The sequence below is a fragment of the Indicator indicator genome, chromosome 10, assembly GCF_027791375.1.
Source record: "Indicator indicator isolate 239-I01 chromosome 10, UM_Iind_1.1, whole genome shotgun sequence".
NCBI classification, from domain to species: Eukaryota; Metazoa; Chordata; class Aves; order Piciformes; family Indicatoridae; genus Indicator; species Indicator indicator.
Genome location: NC_072019.1, coordinates 31,379,221 through 31,395,221, shown reverse-complemented (window position 1 = coordinate 31,395,221; position 16,001 = coordinate 31,379,221). Strand labels below are relative to the sequence as shown.

Here is a 16,001-nt window from a genome sequence, read left to right as displayed (position 1 = left end):
TATTTTGCTTTCTTACACCCAATAGTGACTTATTTACATTCTTTCACTTTCTCTGCTTGAACTTTGTGAAGAAAAATTTAAAAAGACAGTTTTAAAACCATCACAATGGGACAGCAATCCAGTGAGCTGTTGTTACTGACAGTACATTTTCAAGTGCCATGTGCTGATAAGTGATGTTGTTTTCCAGGAAGAAGAAGCAGATCTTGGTTAAGTGCATGGTTCCAGGGGTCAGCTCTACAATACTTCCTATACCTGGTGTTCCCACATTCTCAGACCTGCCTCTTGATTAGCACAGGGTTTGGCCTAGTGACATTCATTCTGCGGGACAGGAGACTAATATTGTTATGTTTGAGAATATATCTCTGTCATAGGCACTATGTCTCTGAAGTGACCATTGCCCTTCTCTAGATTCAGTGTATGCTAGCATTCTGTCATGCTTTGTTTTAGGTTGCAGATGCTCTGGGTGTGGCTTGGTTAAATACTCTATTTTTCTGTTCTGAGAACATGGAGCATCCAGTTTCTCTGACATAACAGAGAACTTTTCAGTCATGTTTTCTTAAGTCTGGTTTCAACTACTTATTATGTCGTTTCTCTTTCATATAGTCTTTGCTGAAGTTTAGTAAGACATTGAAAAATGTGTTAATTATCTTCCCACATTTTTGCCTGGGCCGTGGACTCATTGATTTGGCCATGAACCAAGCTGTGACTGAAGTATATGCCAGGTTTGGTAAGTAAAGCCAATGAGCATCATGTTACATCAGCATCATTGTGTCCTGGCCTTGAATGACAAGGCTGGAAATATTATCTTGGAAAACTAGTGGCTGTTGCTGAAATTCTCCCCAGTGTAGTAGTCTGCATTGGAAATTAACCCATTTGTTCAGTACCAGACTCTGGTGTGTTTTATCACTTGTTCTGAAGTCCTTAGATCACGATAGGAAGATATATTATTTAATTTCCTTTGAATGCTTCATCAGCCCTCATATTAATGCTTAATGTGGCTGCTGTTCTTCAAATGCATTCTCATGGGATATAGTTGTCTTTGATATGGGACAGCTGGGGGCCGGACTAGATGACCTTTGGAGGTCCCTTCCAACACAAACTGTTCTATGAGTCTCATTAAAATAATTGTCATATATCAAAACCCAATCTGGTTTTATTCAGAAAATATCTTTCACATAATCCGTAAAGTTTTCATCTTCTGAATATCCAAATTGTTGCATATTCAGAGAATTTATAGTCATTTTTACTCCCATGCAGCAGCTGAGCTTTGAGTGTATTTTCTTAAGACAATAAAATACTGGAAAACAAAGGCATTATTTGATCATGGTGAAATACTGTACAAATTTTAATTCTAAACCATTATGACTTTTGTTCTGATGAGCAGTGATATTTTTAGCAGTAAAAAAAAATAACTGAAATAAACTTACATTCTGATGCTCTTTCTCCAAAGGTGAGGAGCATGTTACCAATCCTTTTCAGTGGGACTTTGTTGGAAAGAACTTAGTTGCCATGGCTATTCAAGGGGTTACATACTTCATTCTGAATCTCCTTATGCAGCACCGTTTGTTCTCCACGAGATGGTATGTCCGAATGCTTGTTTTAATGTTTCCTTATTAACAGGGTAAGTGTCTGTTCCTCCTCGTTCTTTTTTCTTTCTTTTTCTCTGAATTGCCAGCTTTGTTTTGTTTTCTGTTTGCTTACCTTATTTCATCTTAATCTGTTGATGTCCTGGTTCAAGAAAGCATTTACAAATGTGCATTATCTTACAGGATTTAAGAATGTATTACTAAAGAAATAAGGTTTTTTTGAATTAAGACTTCATTGTGGGTTGTGGTTTATTTACTTGGATGGGTGTTTTTGGTCTTGTTTTATTTTTTTTTAATGGTTTTGTTGTTGTTATTTGTCAGGGATTCTTCCAACAACAGGAATGCTCCAGTCAGTGTCACATTGTGAATTTTCAGTCCCGTTTCTTCCACCAGTCAAATTTTGGACAATTGATTAGCCATTGTTTCACACTGTTGGAACTCAAACTGGAGCAGAACAAGTTGTTGTTTCTGTAGCCAGTCTCTTGGATTTTTCCAGGTTTGAAGGGACTGCCATGTCACCTATTATTGATGAAGATGAGGACATTGCAGAAGAAAGAAAAAGAATTATGAGTGGTGGGAACAAAACAGATATCTTAGAATTACAAGAGCTGACCAAGGTAATATTTTGAGAATTAAGTAATTTTAGTCTAGTGTAAAGTTATTCTTCCAGAACATACTTCAGCTGTGGGTTCAGATGGTATTGGTCTTAAAATCTGCCTTGTGCCTTAGAAAACAACAAATGTTTTGGAAACCAAGGCTGCTTTCTTTGACAAATCAAACCACTGGGAAATCCAGCAAGGATAATGCAACCTTCCCTGCTTAAGTTTTTTGCCTCTTCGCTTGAAACGACTGTTAGCAATTTCTACTAGCGTCTGTTTCTCCTGCTAATTTATCTTCTTTCCAGACATGGAAGGCATCTAAATTCAGGCCAACCTGAGCGACAGAAACACAAAGACTGCACATACTGCTAGGATCTTTAATGAATAAGAGACCTATCATTCTTCAGACTATCCTGCTGTGTTGTTCCACTTTGGTTTCATATGTCAGAGCTACTCAGTTCTGTCTCTGGGTGCTAAAGATAAGAAGTAAAAGGCTGCATGCAGAAAACTTGTATTTGAGAGGTCATCAAAAGTTTATTTAATGCAAATAAGTATCTGACTTTGTAGAATGTTTACTCTTCCTAATTTGTTTATTTATTCCTATGCTGGTTCTAAAGTTGCTTCAGGACAATAATATTAAACTAAAAATAGCATTTTTCTTTTTTATTTTATGTTTTTGTCTTCCCCTGTCCATGTAGGTTTATGCAGGTAGGCACAAGCCTGCAGTGGACAGACTCTGTGTTGGCATCCGTCCTGGAGAGGTATGTTGTCCAAAAACACTAGATTACATTCCGTGGATCAGTTCATATTTCATGCCTCTGCTGATCTGCCAGTTGGAAATACTAAAGAATGTGATAAATTTTGTAATTTAGTGCTTTGGTCTTTTGGGAATGAACGGCGCTGGCAAAACAACAACATTCAAAATGCTGACTGGAGATACTGATGTGACATATGGAGATGCTGTAGTGGCTGGCAACAGGCAAGTACATTAAAAAATGCCTGGGACAGTCAATTTACCAGGCCAAAAATGTCCAGATCATAGTCCCAGTGACCTAGCAGCTCTTTTCCAGTTGCAGGACACTGAGAGACACCACAGTTAACACACACTGGTGTTTTATGGTGCCAACAATCTGTTATAAATTCTGTGGGTAAGTTATAGCAAATACCAAGTGGGAAAAAGCCATTGGGTCTAATAGTAAAAGCTGCAAACGTGAAATAACCAGGCCAACAACATGAGATAACCAGGGTAACAACGTGAGATAACCAGGGTAACAACGTGAGATAACCAGGCCAACAACGTGAGATAACCAGGCCAACAATGTGAGATAACCAGGCCAGTATGAGACAACGAGGCTGACAACGTGAGATTACAGGGCCAACAACATGAGATAATCAGGACAACAACATGAGAAAACCAGGCCAATAACATGAGATAATGAGCCCAACAATATGAGATAACCAGGCCACTAACATGAGATAACCAGGGCAACAACGTGAGATAACCAAGCCAACAACGTGAGATAACCACGCCAATAACGTGACGTAACCTGGCCCACAATGTGAGATAACCAGGCCAATAACGTGAGATAACCATGCCAGCAAAGTGAGATAACTAGGTCAATAACGTGAGGTAGCCAGGCCAACAATACGAGATAATCAGGCCAATAACATGAGATAATCACATCAACAACGTGAGATAACTATGCCAATAACGTGAAATAACCAGGCCAATAGTATGCATAACCAGGCCAATAGCCAGAGTTATCCAGAGCAACAATATGAGATAACCAGGCCCGCAATATGGGATAACCAGGCCAATAACGTGAGATAAGCATGCCAAGAACGTCAAATAACCATGCCAACAACTTGAGATTACCATGCCAATAACGTGAGATAACCAGGCCAATAGTATGCCATAACCAGGCCATTAGCCAGAGTTATCCAAAGCAACAATATGAGATAACCAGGCCAATAACATGGGATAACCTGGCCAACAACGTGAGATAACAAGGCCCACAATGTGAGATAACCAGGCCAACAATACAAGATAACCATGCCAACAACATGAGATAACCAGGCCAATAACGTGAGATAGCCAGGCCAACAAATTCATATAACCAGGCCAACAACGTGAGATAAGCATGACAATAACGTTAGATAACCAGGCCAATAACGTGAGATAACCACGCCAACAACGTGAGATAACCATGTCAACAAAGTGAGATGACTAGGCCAGTAACGTGAGATAAACAGGCGAACAAGTTGAGATAACCATGCTAACAACATGCGATAACCATGCGAAAAGCATGAGATAACGAGGCCAATCATGTGAGTTAACCAGAACAACACTATGAGATAACCAGGCAAATAATGTGAGATAACTACGACAACAAAGTGAGGTAACTAGGCCAACAAAGTGATATAACCAGGCCAAAATAGTGAGATAACCACGCCAGCGAAGTGACATAACCAGTCCAATAACGTGAGATAGCCAGGCCAAGAATGGGAGATAACCAGGCCAACAATGTGAGATAACCAGGACAGTAATGTTAGATAACTAGGCCAAAAACGTGGGATAACCGGGCCAATAACGTTAGATAACCAGGCCAATAACATGAGATAACCTGGACAATAACATTATATAACCAGGCCAAAAACGTGAGATAACCAGGACAATAATGTCAGATTAGCAGGCCAAACATGTGAGACAACCAGGCAACAATATGGGATAACCAGGCCATTACAGTGAGATAACCAGGCCAATAATGTGAGTTAAGCAGACCAACAATATGACATAACCAGGCCAATAGTGTGAGATACCCAGACCAACAACGTGAGATAACCGCGCCAACAACCTGAGATACCCAGGCCAACAATGTGAGATAACCAGGCCAACAACGTGAGATAACCAGGCCAACAACGTGAGATAACCAGGCCAATAATGTGAGATAACCAAGCCAACAACGTGAGATAACCACGCTAAAAACGTGAGATAACCAGGCCAATAATGTGAGATAACCAGGCCAAAAACGTGAGATAACCACGCCAACAATGTGAGATAACCAGGCCAATAACATGAGATAGCCAGGCAAACAAATTCAGATAACCAGGCCAACAATGTGAGATAACCAGGCCAAAAATATGAGACAATCAGGCCAGTAACATGAATTAACCACGTCAACAAAGAGAGATAAGCAGGCCAATAACATGAGTTAACCAGGCTAACAAATTGAGATTATGAGGGCGAGGATGTGAGATAACCAGGCCAATAACATGTGGTAACTATGCCAATAATGTGAGATAACCAGGCCAAAAACGTGAGATGACCAGGCCAACAAAGTGTGATAACCAGGCCAATAATGTGAGATAACCAGGAGAATAATGTGAGATAACTAGGCCAAAACCGTGAGATAACCATTCCAATAACATGAGATAAGCAGGAATATAAGGTCAGATAACCAAGCCAACAACATGATATAACCTGGACAATAACGTGAGATAACCAGGCCAACAATGTGAGATAACCAGGCCAATAACGTGAGATGAGCAGGACAATAACGTTCTATAACCAGGCCAAAAAGGTGAGATAACCAGGACAATAACGTGAGATTAGCAGGCCAAACATGTGAGACAACCAGGAAAGAATAAGAGATAACAGGTGATTACGGTAAGATAATGAGGCCAACAACGTGAGATAACCAGGCCAATAACGTGAGTTAACCAGGCTAACAAATTGAGATTACCAGGCCAAGAATGTGAGATAACCAGTATAATAACGTTAGATAACTATGCCAATAACGTGAGATAACCAGGCAAAAACGTGAGATAACGAGGCCAATAGTGTGAGATGAGCAGTTCAATAATGAGAGATAGCCAGGCCAACAACATGAGATAACCAGGCCAGCAACGTGAGATAACCAGGCAACAATATGAGGTAACCAGGCCAATAATGTGAGATAACCAGGACAATAATGTGAGATTAGCAGGCCAAACATGTGAGACAACCAGGAAAGAATAAGAGATAAGAGGCCATTACAGTGAGATAACGAGGCCAACAACGTGAGATAACCAGGCCAACAATATGAGATAAGCAGGCCAATAACGTGAGATAACCAGGCTAACAAAGTGAGATTACCAGGCCAGCAACGTGAGATAACCAGGCAACAATATGAGGTAACCAGGCCAATAATGTGAGATAACCAGGACAATAATGTGAGATTAGCAGGCCAAACATGTGAGACAACCAGGAAAGAATAAGAGATAAGAGGCCATTACAGTGAGATAACGAGGCCAACAACGTGAGATAACCAGGCCAACAATATGAGATAAGCAGGCCAATAACGTGAGATAACCAGGCTAACAAAGTGAGATTACCAGGCCGAGGATGTGAGATAACAAGGCCAATAACGTGTGATAACTATGCCAATAACGTGAGAAAACCAGGCCAAAAACGTGAGATGACCACGCTAAAAACGTGAGATAACCACGCCAACAACGTGAGATAACCAGGCCAATAATGTGAGATAACCAGGCCAATAATGTGAGATAACCAAGCCAACAACGTGAGATAACCATGCTAAAAACGTGAGATAACCAAGCCAACAACGTGAGATAACCACGCTAAAAACGTGAGATAACCAGGCCAATAATGTGAGATAACCAAGCCAACAACGTGAGATAACCAGGCCAATAAAGTCAGATAACCAGGACTATAACGTGCGATAACCAGGCAAACAACATGATATAATCAGGCCAAAAACGTAAAGATAAGCAGGCTGATAATGTGAGATAACCAGAATAATATTGTGAGATAACCAGGCCAATAACGTGAGATAACCAGGCCAAGAACAAGAGATAACCAGGCCAACAACGTGAGTTAAAGAGGCCATTAACATGACAAAATCAGGCCAACAATGTGAGATAACCAGGCCAACAACGTGAGATAACCAGGGCAATAACGTGAGATAACCATGCCAACAAAGTGAGACAGCTAGGACAATATCCCGAGGTAACCAGGCCAACAATACGACATAATCAGGCCAATAATGTGAGATAACCACGTCAACAACGTGAGATAACCAGGCCAATAACGTGAGTTAACCAGGCCAACAAAGTGAGGTAACTATGCCAGCAAAGTGACATAACCAGTCCAATAACGTGACATAACCAGGGCAATAATCTGAGCTAACCAGGCCAAAAATGTGAGGTAAACAGGGCAATAACGTGAGATAACCAGGACAATAACGTTAGATAACTAGGCAAAAACACGAGATAACCACTCCAATAACATGAGATAAGCAGGAATAGAACGTGAGATAACCAAGCCAACAATGTGAGATAACCTGGACAATAACGTGAGATAACCAGGCCAATAACGTGAGATATCCAAGCCAAAAACGTGAGATAACCGGGCCCACGATATTCGATAACCAGGCCAATAACATGATATAACCAGGCCAAAAATGTGAGATGACCCGGCCAATAACGTGAGATAACTAGAGAAACAATATGAGATAACCAGGCCGATAACATGAGATAACCAGGCCAACTATGTGAGATAACCAGGCCAAAAACGGTGAGATAACCATGCCAACAACGTGAGATAACCAGTCCAATAAGGTCAGATAACCACGCCAAGAACATGACATAACCAGGCCTATAACGTGAGATAACCAGGATAATATTGTGAGATAACCAGGCCAACAACGAGAGACAACCAGGCCAACAATACGAGATAATCAAGCCAACAACATGAGATAACTAGGCCAAGAACGTGAGTTAACCAGGCCAGCAAAGTGAGATAACCAGGCCAACAAAGTGAGGTAACTACGCCAACAAAGTGATATAACCAGTCCAAAAATGTGAGATAAACACGCCAGTAAAATGACATAACCATTCCAATAACATGAGATAACCAGGACAATAACGTTAGATAACTAAGCAAAAATGTGAGATAACCACTCCAATAACGTGAGATAAGCAGGAATATAACGTGAGATAACCAAGCCAACAACGTGAGATAACCAGGCCAATAACATGTGATAACCAGGCCTAAAACATGAGATAACCAGGCCAGTAACTTGAGATAACAAAGCTAACAACATGAGAAAAGCAGGCCAATAACGTGAGATAATGAGGCCAACAACGTGCGATAACCAGGCCCACAATATGCGATAACCAGGCCAATAATGTGAGATAACCTGGCCAATAACGTGAGATAAACAAGCCCACAATATACGATAACCAGGCCAACAACTTCATATAATCAGGCCAACAACGTCAGATAACCAGGTCAATAAAGTGAGATAACCAGGCCAGCAACGTGAGATAAGCAGGCTCACAATATGCGATAACCAGGCCAATAACATGAAATAACCAGGCCAATAGTATGCAATAAACGGGCCAATAACGTGAGTTACTCAGACCACCAATATAAGATAACCAGGCCAATAACATGAGGGAACCAGGCCAATATTGTGAGATAACCAGGCAACAATATGAGAATACCAGGCCAATAAAGTGAGATAACAAGGCCAATAAAGTGAGATAAGCAGGAATATAATATGAGATAACCAGGCCAAAAATGTTAGTTAACCAGACCAACAATATGACATAACCAGGATAACAACGTGAGATAACCAGTCCAATAACATGAGATAACCAGGCCAATAACGTGAGAGAACCGGGCTAATAACGTAAGATAACCAGGCCAATAACATGAGATAACCAGGCCAATAGTATGCCATAACCAGGCCAACATCGTGAGATAACCAGGCCAATAGTATGCCATAACCAGGCCAATAACATGAGTTAATGAGGCCAACAATGTGAGGTAACCAGGCCAATAACGTGACATAAATAGGCCAACAATGTCAGAAAACGAGGCCAGTAATGTGAGGTAACCAGGCCAATAATGTCAGATAACTGGGCCAACAGTATGAGATAACCAGGCCAACAATTTGAGATGACCCAGCCAATAAGGTGAGATAACCACGCCAACAATGTTAGATAACAAGGCCAATAAGATGAGATAACAGGCCAAGAGCGTGAGATAACCAGGCCAACAGTAGGAGATAACCAGGCCAAGAATGTGAGATAACCAGGGCAATAACATGACATAATCAGGCCAACAACGTCAGATAACGAGACCAATACTGTGAGGTAACAATGCCAATAATGTCAGATAACCAGGCCAATAATGTGAGATAGCCAGGCCAACAATGTGAGATGACCCGGATGATAACATGAGATGACCCGGATGATAACATGAGATAACCTCACTAACAATGTGAGATGACCCGGATGATAACATGAGATGACCCGGATGATAACATGAGATAACCTCACTAACAATGTGAGATGACCCGGATGATAACATGAGATGACCCGGATGATAACATGAGATAACCTCACTAACAATGTGAGATAACTACGCCAAGAACGTGAGATAACAAGGCCAATAACGTGAGATAAACAGGTCAATAACATGAGATAAACAGGCCAACAAATTCATATAACCAGGCCAACAACGTCAGATAACCAGGCCAATAACATGAGATAACTAGGCCAAGAACGTGAGATAACCAGGCCAATAGTATGCCATAACCAGGCCAATAACATGAGAGAACCAGGCCAATAGTATGCAAAAACCAGGCCAATAACCTGAGTTAATCAGACCAACAATATAAGATAACCAGGCCAATATTGTGAGATAACCAGGCAACAATGTGAGAATACCAGGCCAATTAAGTGAGATAGTCCAAGAGTCACGAGTCCAAGAACGTGAGATAAGCAGGAATATAACATGATATAACCAGGCCAAAACCGTGAGTTAACCAGACCAATAATATGAGATAACCAGGATAACAACGTGAGATAACCAGTCCAATAATGCGAGATAACCATGCCAATCACATGAGATAACCAGGCAACAATATGAGATAACCAGACCAATAACGTGAGATAACCAGGCCAACAACGTGAGATAATGAGACCAATAATGTGAGATAAGCTGGCCAAGAATATGAGATAACTAGGCCAACAACCTGAGATAACCAGGCCAACAACGTGAGATAACCAGGCCAATAACGTGAGATAATAACTCCAACTAAGTGAGATAACTGGGCCAGCAATGTGAGATAACTGGGCCAGCAATGTGAGATGGCCAGGCTAACAATATGAGATAACCAGGCCAATAATGTGAGACAACCACGCCAACAAAGTAAGATAAGAGGCCAACAATGCGAGATAACCAGGCCAACAACAGGAGATAACCACACTAATAACGTGAGATAACCTGGCCAACAACATGAGATAACCTGGACAACAACATGTGATAACCAGGCCAACAATATGAGATAACCACACTAATAACGTGAGATAACCTGGCCAATAACATGAGATAACCTGGACAACAACATGTGATAACCAGGCCAACAATATGAGATAACCACGCTAATAACGTGAGATAACCTGGCCAATAACATGAGATAACCTGGCCAACAACATGTGATAACCAGGCCAACAATATGAGATAACCACGCTAATAACGTGAGATAACCTGGCCAATAACATGAGATAACCTGGCCAACAACATGTGATAACCAGGCCAACAATATGAGATAACCACGCTAATAACGTGAGATAACCTGGCCAATAACATGAGATAACCTGGACAACAACATGTGATAACCAGGCCAACAATATGAGATAACCACGCTAATAACGTGAGATAACCTGGCCAATAACGTGAGATAACCTGGCCAATAACATGAGATAACCTGGCCAACAACATGTGATAACCAGGCCAACAATATGAGATAACCACGCTAATAACGTGAGATAACCTGGCCAATAACATGAGATAACCTGGCCAACAACATGTGATAACCAGGCCAACAATATGAGATAACCACGCTAATAATGTGAGATAACCTGGCCAATAAGATGAGATAACCTGGCCAACAACATGTGATAACCAGGCCAACAATATGAGATAACCACGCTAATAACGTGAGATAACCTGGCCAATAAGATGAGATAACCTGGCCAACAACATGTGATAACCAGGCCAACAACTTGCGATAACCAGGCTAAGAAAGTGAGATAACCAGGCCAACAACGTGCGATAACCAGGCCCACAATTTGCGATAACCAGACCAATAATGTGAGATAACCAGAGCAACAATATGAGATAACCAGGCCAATAACATCAGATAACTAGGGCAATAACGTGAGATAACCAGGCCAACAACATGAGATAACCAGGCCAACAATACTAGATAATCAGGCCAATAACGTGGGTAACCACGTCAACAACGTGAGATAACCAGTCCAACAAATTCAGATAACCAGGCCAACAACGTGAGATAACCAGGCCAATAGTATGCCATAACCAGGCCAATAACGTTTGTTAATCAGACCAACAATGTGAGATAGCCAGGCCAATAACATGAGGTAACCAGGCCAATAACGTGACATAAATAGGCCAACAATGTCAGAAAACGAGGCCAATAACGTGAGGTAACCAGGCCAATAATGTCAGATAACTGGGCCAACAATATGAGATAACCAGGCCAACAATTTGAGATGACCCAGCCAATAAAGTGAGATAACCACGCCAACAATGTTAGATAACAAGGCCAATAAGGTGAGATAACAGGCTAAGAGCGTGAAATAACCAGGCCAACAATAGGAGATAACCAGGCCAAGAACGTGACATAACCAGGCCAAGAATATTAGATAACCAGGCGAATAACATGAGATAACCAGGGCAATAACGTGACATAATCAGGCCAACAACATCAGATAACGAGGCCAATACTGTGAGGTAACAATGCCAATAATGTCAGATAACCAGGGCAATAATGTGAAATAGCCAGGCCAACAATGTGAGATAACATGAGATAACCTCACTAACAATGTGAGATAACTAAGCCAAGAACGTGAGATAACCAGGCCAATAGTATGCCATAACCAGGCCAATAACGTGAGTTATCCAGAGCAACAATATGAGATAACCAGGCCAATAAAATGAGATAACCAGGCCAACAAATTCAGATAACCAAGCCAACAACGTGAGATAAGAAGGCCAACAACGTGAGATAAGCAGGCCCACAATATGCGACAACCAGGCCAATAACATGAGATAACCAGGCCAATAGTATGCAATAACCAGGCCAATAACTTGAGATAACCAGGCCAATAATATGAGATAACCTGGGCAAAAACATGCAGACAAATAACATGAGATAAGCAGGCCAATAACGTGAGATAACCAGTCCAATAACGTGAGTTAACCCGACCAAGAATATGAGACAAACAGGCTAAGAAAGTGAGATAACCAGGCCAACATCGTGAGATAACAGGCACACAATATGAGAGAACCAGGCCAACAACATGAGATAACCAGGCCAATCACGTTATGTAACCGGGCCACTAATGTCAGATAACCGGGCCAACAATAAGCGATAACCATGCTGATAACGTGAGAGAACCAGGCCAACAACGTGGGATAAGCAGGCCAATAACGTGAGATAACCAGGCCAAGAACGTGAGATAAGCAGGCCAACTACATGTGATAACCAGGCCAAAAATGTGAGATAGCCACGCCAACAACCTGAGATAACCTGGTCAATTACGTGAGATAACTAGGCTAATAACCTCAGGTAACCAGGCCACTAATGTGAGATAACTGGGCGAACAATGAGAGATAATCTTGCCAATAACGTGAGATAACCAGGCCAATAACGTGAGATAACTTGGCCAACAACATGAGATAACCAGGCCAATAACGTGAGATATCCAGGCCCATAAAGTGAGATAACCAGGCCAACAACGTGAAATAACCAGGCCAATAATGTTATATAACCAGGCCAACAACGTGACATAACCAGGCCAATAATGTGAGATAACCAGGGTAACAACATGAGATAACCAGGCCAACAATGCGCGATAACCAGGCCAACAATGTGTGGTAACCAGGCTAACAACGTGAGATAACCAGGCCAATAACGTGAGATAACCAGGCCAACAATGTGTGATAACCAGGCTAACAACGTGAGATAACCAGGCCAATAACGTGAGATAACCAGGCCAATAACGTGAGATAACCAGGCGAACAACATGAGATAACCAGGCCAATAATGTGAGATAACCAGGCTAGCATGAGATAGCCAGGCCAGGTTGATATAACCAGGGCAGCATGAGATAACCAGGGTAATGTGAGATAACCTGGCCAACGTGAGGTAACCAGGCCAACAAGTAGGTCAGAGATTTGGGACTTTTCTGTCTTTGTTTCTAGAGTCTTTGTTGTTGACAGTGCTGGCAGAATATCCTAAGTTAATACAAGGTGATCTGATATTTATTTATGTTAGTTTTGTTCCAACTTGCGTGTCTTGGTTTTTTATGTGTAGTTGGGGTTTGATGCTTTGTCCATCAATGTGATTTGAACAATAGGTATTTTGTTGCCAGGACATGGTTCTGAGCAACCTGCTCTAGGTGACCCTGCTTGAGCAGGGTGAGTGGACAAGATGACTTACAGAAGCCTCTTTCAGTCTTTACTGTTCTGTGATTCTGTACTTCTCCATAAGACTTCTACCAAAGAAGTGTTAGATTTGTGTCTTGCTTGTCTGTTCCTAGTCAACAGGCTCTGAGATGAAACTGATCTTTTTTTTTTCTTTCAGAAATAAATACCATTTGCAAAAAACTAAGATCTGAGTGGCTGTTCAAAGAATTTCTTGCTAAGTTAGCCTATACTTAGATAGGGAAATAAGTAAGGGGAGGTGGCCTTGCACTTGTAACCAGGACTGACCTGAATTAGGTGAGAATACCTTCCTTCCTATTCTATACAGACAGACATTGTCATATCAGGAAGACTTCGTTCTCCCCTTGCAAGAGTTGTTGCCCTAGAAAAGAAAGACTTGACTCAAACTGTTTATCTGTCTTGACCTTAGTGGTATAGAACTAAGATTCCTTTGTTTTTTTTCTCCAGTATATTGACCCACATTTCTAATGTTCATCAAAACATGGGATACTGCCCTCAGTTTGATGCCATTGATGACCTGCTCACAGGAAGAGAACATCTCCACTTATACGCACGCTTGAAGGGGGTTCCAGCAGAGGAAATCAAGAGGGTAAAGCAGTCTTGCTTTTGACTTATACATAGTTAGTCATGAATATTTGTGGCAGTTAACTGGGCTCATAACATGCCAAGGGCCAGAATCACCAAAGGGAGCTTGCCATTCTATGTTTTGAAGTCCTAGGAGTGGTTCCTATCATTTGGAATGTTAAGTACAAGACTGCACTTCAAATGAAGGTTCTTAGATATAAGTGGTACTTGCAAAACTGTGGTGCCAACCATGGAAGGCTATGCTATGACTAGGTACTGCGCTGGTCACAGTTTTGTTCTTGTCTTCAAAATGCTTTATGTGTAAAATAGAAAACATCAAGAAGATAATTTACAATTCTTGTACAAATAGAAAGTCTACAGCTGAGACTGGTTCATGGCTTTCCCTCTAGTAGTTAGAATTCCCCTCATCATCACAAATATTTTGGACTCCCCTGCTCCAGTTGTAAAATGAGTGTGCCAAACCCCAGGGGATTTCCAGAAGAGGGTTGTGTCAGCGATTCTGTTGGTCATGCATTAACTGCTGTGTGACAAAGGCAGTCTGTCTCATAGGTTGCTGAATGGGGCATTCAGAAGCTGGGGCTTCCTATGTATGCAGACCACCTGGCTGGTACCTATAGTGGTGGCAACAAGCGCAAACTCTCCACTGCTATTGCATTGATTGGCTGCCCACCACTTGTCTTGCTAGTAAGTATCATGGTAATGTAGCTCTGTGATCACTAAATACAACATCTGTGCTAAAAGACTACTATGACAGTCTTTGCAAGCTCCTTTCTGCCCTCAACTTACGTGTCTCCAGTGTAATTTTGAGTAATTTCAGGGATAGGCTGGGTGACATAAGTAGGTTTCTAATGGACTCCAAGGGAATATGAAAGAAGAATGGTTTGAGATAAAAATATTTAATTCAGACAAATTTGAATGTAAATCCATATCTGGTTTCAGTCTGCTTTTTCTTATCAGAGTATAACTATTCAAATAGACAATGATCTTACAGCATATACTTTGCTGCTTTATCCAGCACAACAGAGGAACCTTTTTGCAACCTTAAATATCTTTGGAATAAATTATTGAAATTTAGACTAAACTATACAAATGCTCATCAAATAACATAAGTGAGCAGAAACCTGCCTATCTCAAGGGAAATTCTAAATGCAAATACTGCAACAATTATTTAGATTATATTGTAAAACCTTACTTTGTATGTTAAAAAATAAACCTTTTGATAGTGTCATTCCTTGTGCTATTTAATGTCTTTGCATATATTCTGCCTGTATGTAGTAAACATCCAAAAAAAAAGTTTTCTCATAACTTAAGACAAACTGTTGAAAGAATTTTTTTTCTCCCAAGATTAAAATAAAAAAAAATTGTCACTTGAGTTAACTAATTTGTGCAGGACTAGATCCTCAGCTGATCTAAATCTGGATAATTTCAATAGCTTCTTGGGTTAATCAATGTGTCCTATATGTTTATGTGAGTAAGGAGATTCCTTGGGGAAGATTCACTCTCCTTTTATAAGAGTTGTTGCCCCAAGAACTGGAGATTTGATTGGAAGTGTCCATTTCTACCTTAAAGATAGTATTACAGATAGAAGAATCTGTGTTTCTCCAGTATATTGACCTACATCTCTAATGTCTGCCAAAACACAGAAGCCAAACTTGACACAGGGCCCCATCCCTGGAGATATTCAAG

General features: G+C 41.0%; 1 protein-coding gene across 1 annotated transcript in view; it reads left to right on the top strand.

Annotated features, from left to right (window-relative positions):
• ABCA4 (ATP binding cassette subfamily A member 4) overlaps positions 1 to 16,001 on the top strand; it is an 81,271-nt gene that overhangs the window by 63,019 nt on the left and 2,251 nt on the right. Inside the window, exons 39-45 of the mRNA XM_054384345.1 lie at positions 604 to 727; positions 1,451 to 1,580; positions 2,083 to 2,203; positions 2,884 to 2,946; positions 3,058 to 3,164; positions 14,178 to 14,319; positions 14,865 to 14,999. Of these exons, the coding sequence (XP_054240320.1) occupies positions 604 to 727; positions 1,451 to 1,580; positions 2,083 to 2,203; positions 2,884 to 2,946; positions 3,058 to 3,164; positions 14,178 to 14,319; positions 14,865 to 14,999 (822 nt within the window). The remainder of the gene's footprint in view (positions 1 to 603; positions 728 to 1,450; positions 1,581 to 2,082; positions 2,204 to 2,883; positions 2,947 to 3,057; positions 3,165 to 14,177; positions 14,320 to 14,864; positions 15,000 to 16,001) is intronic.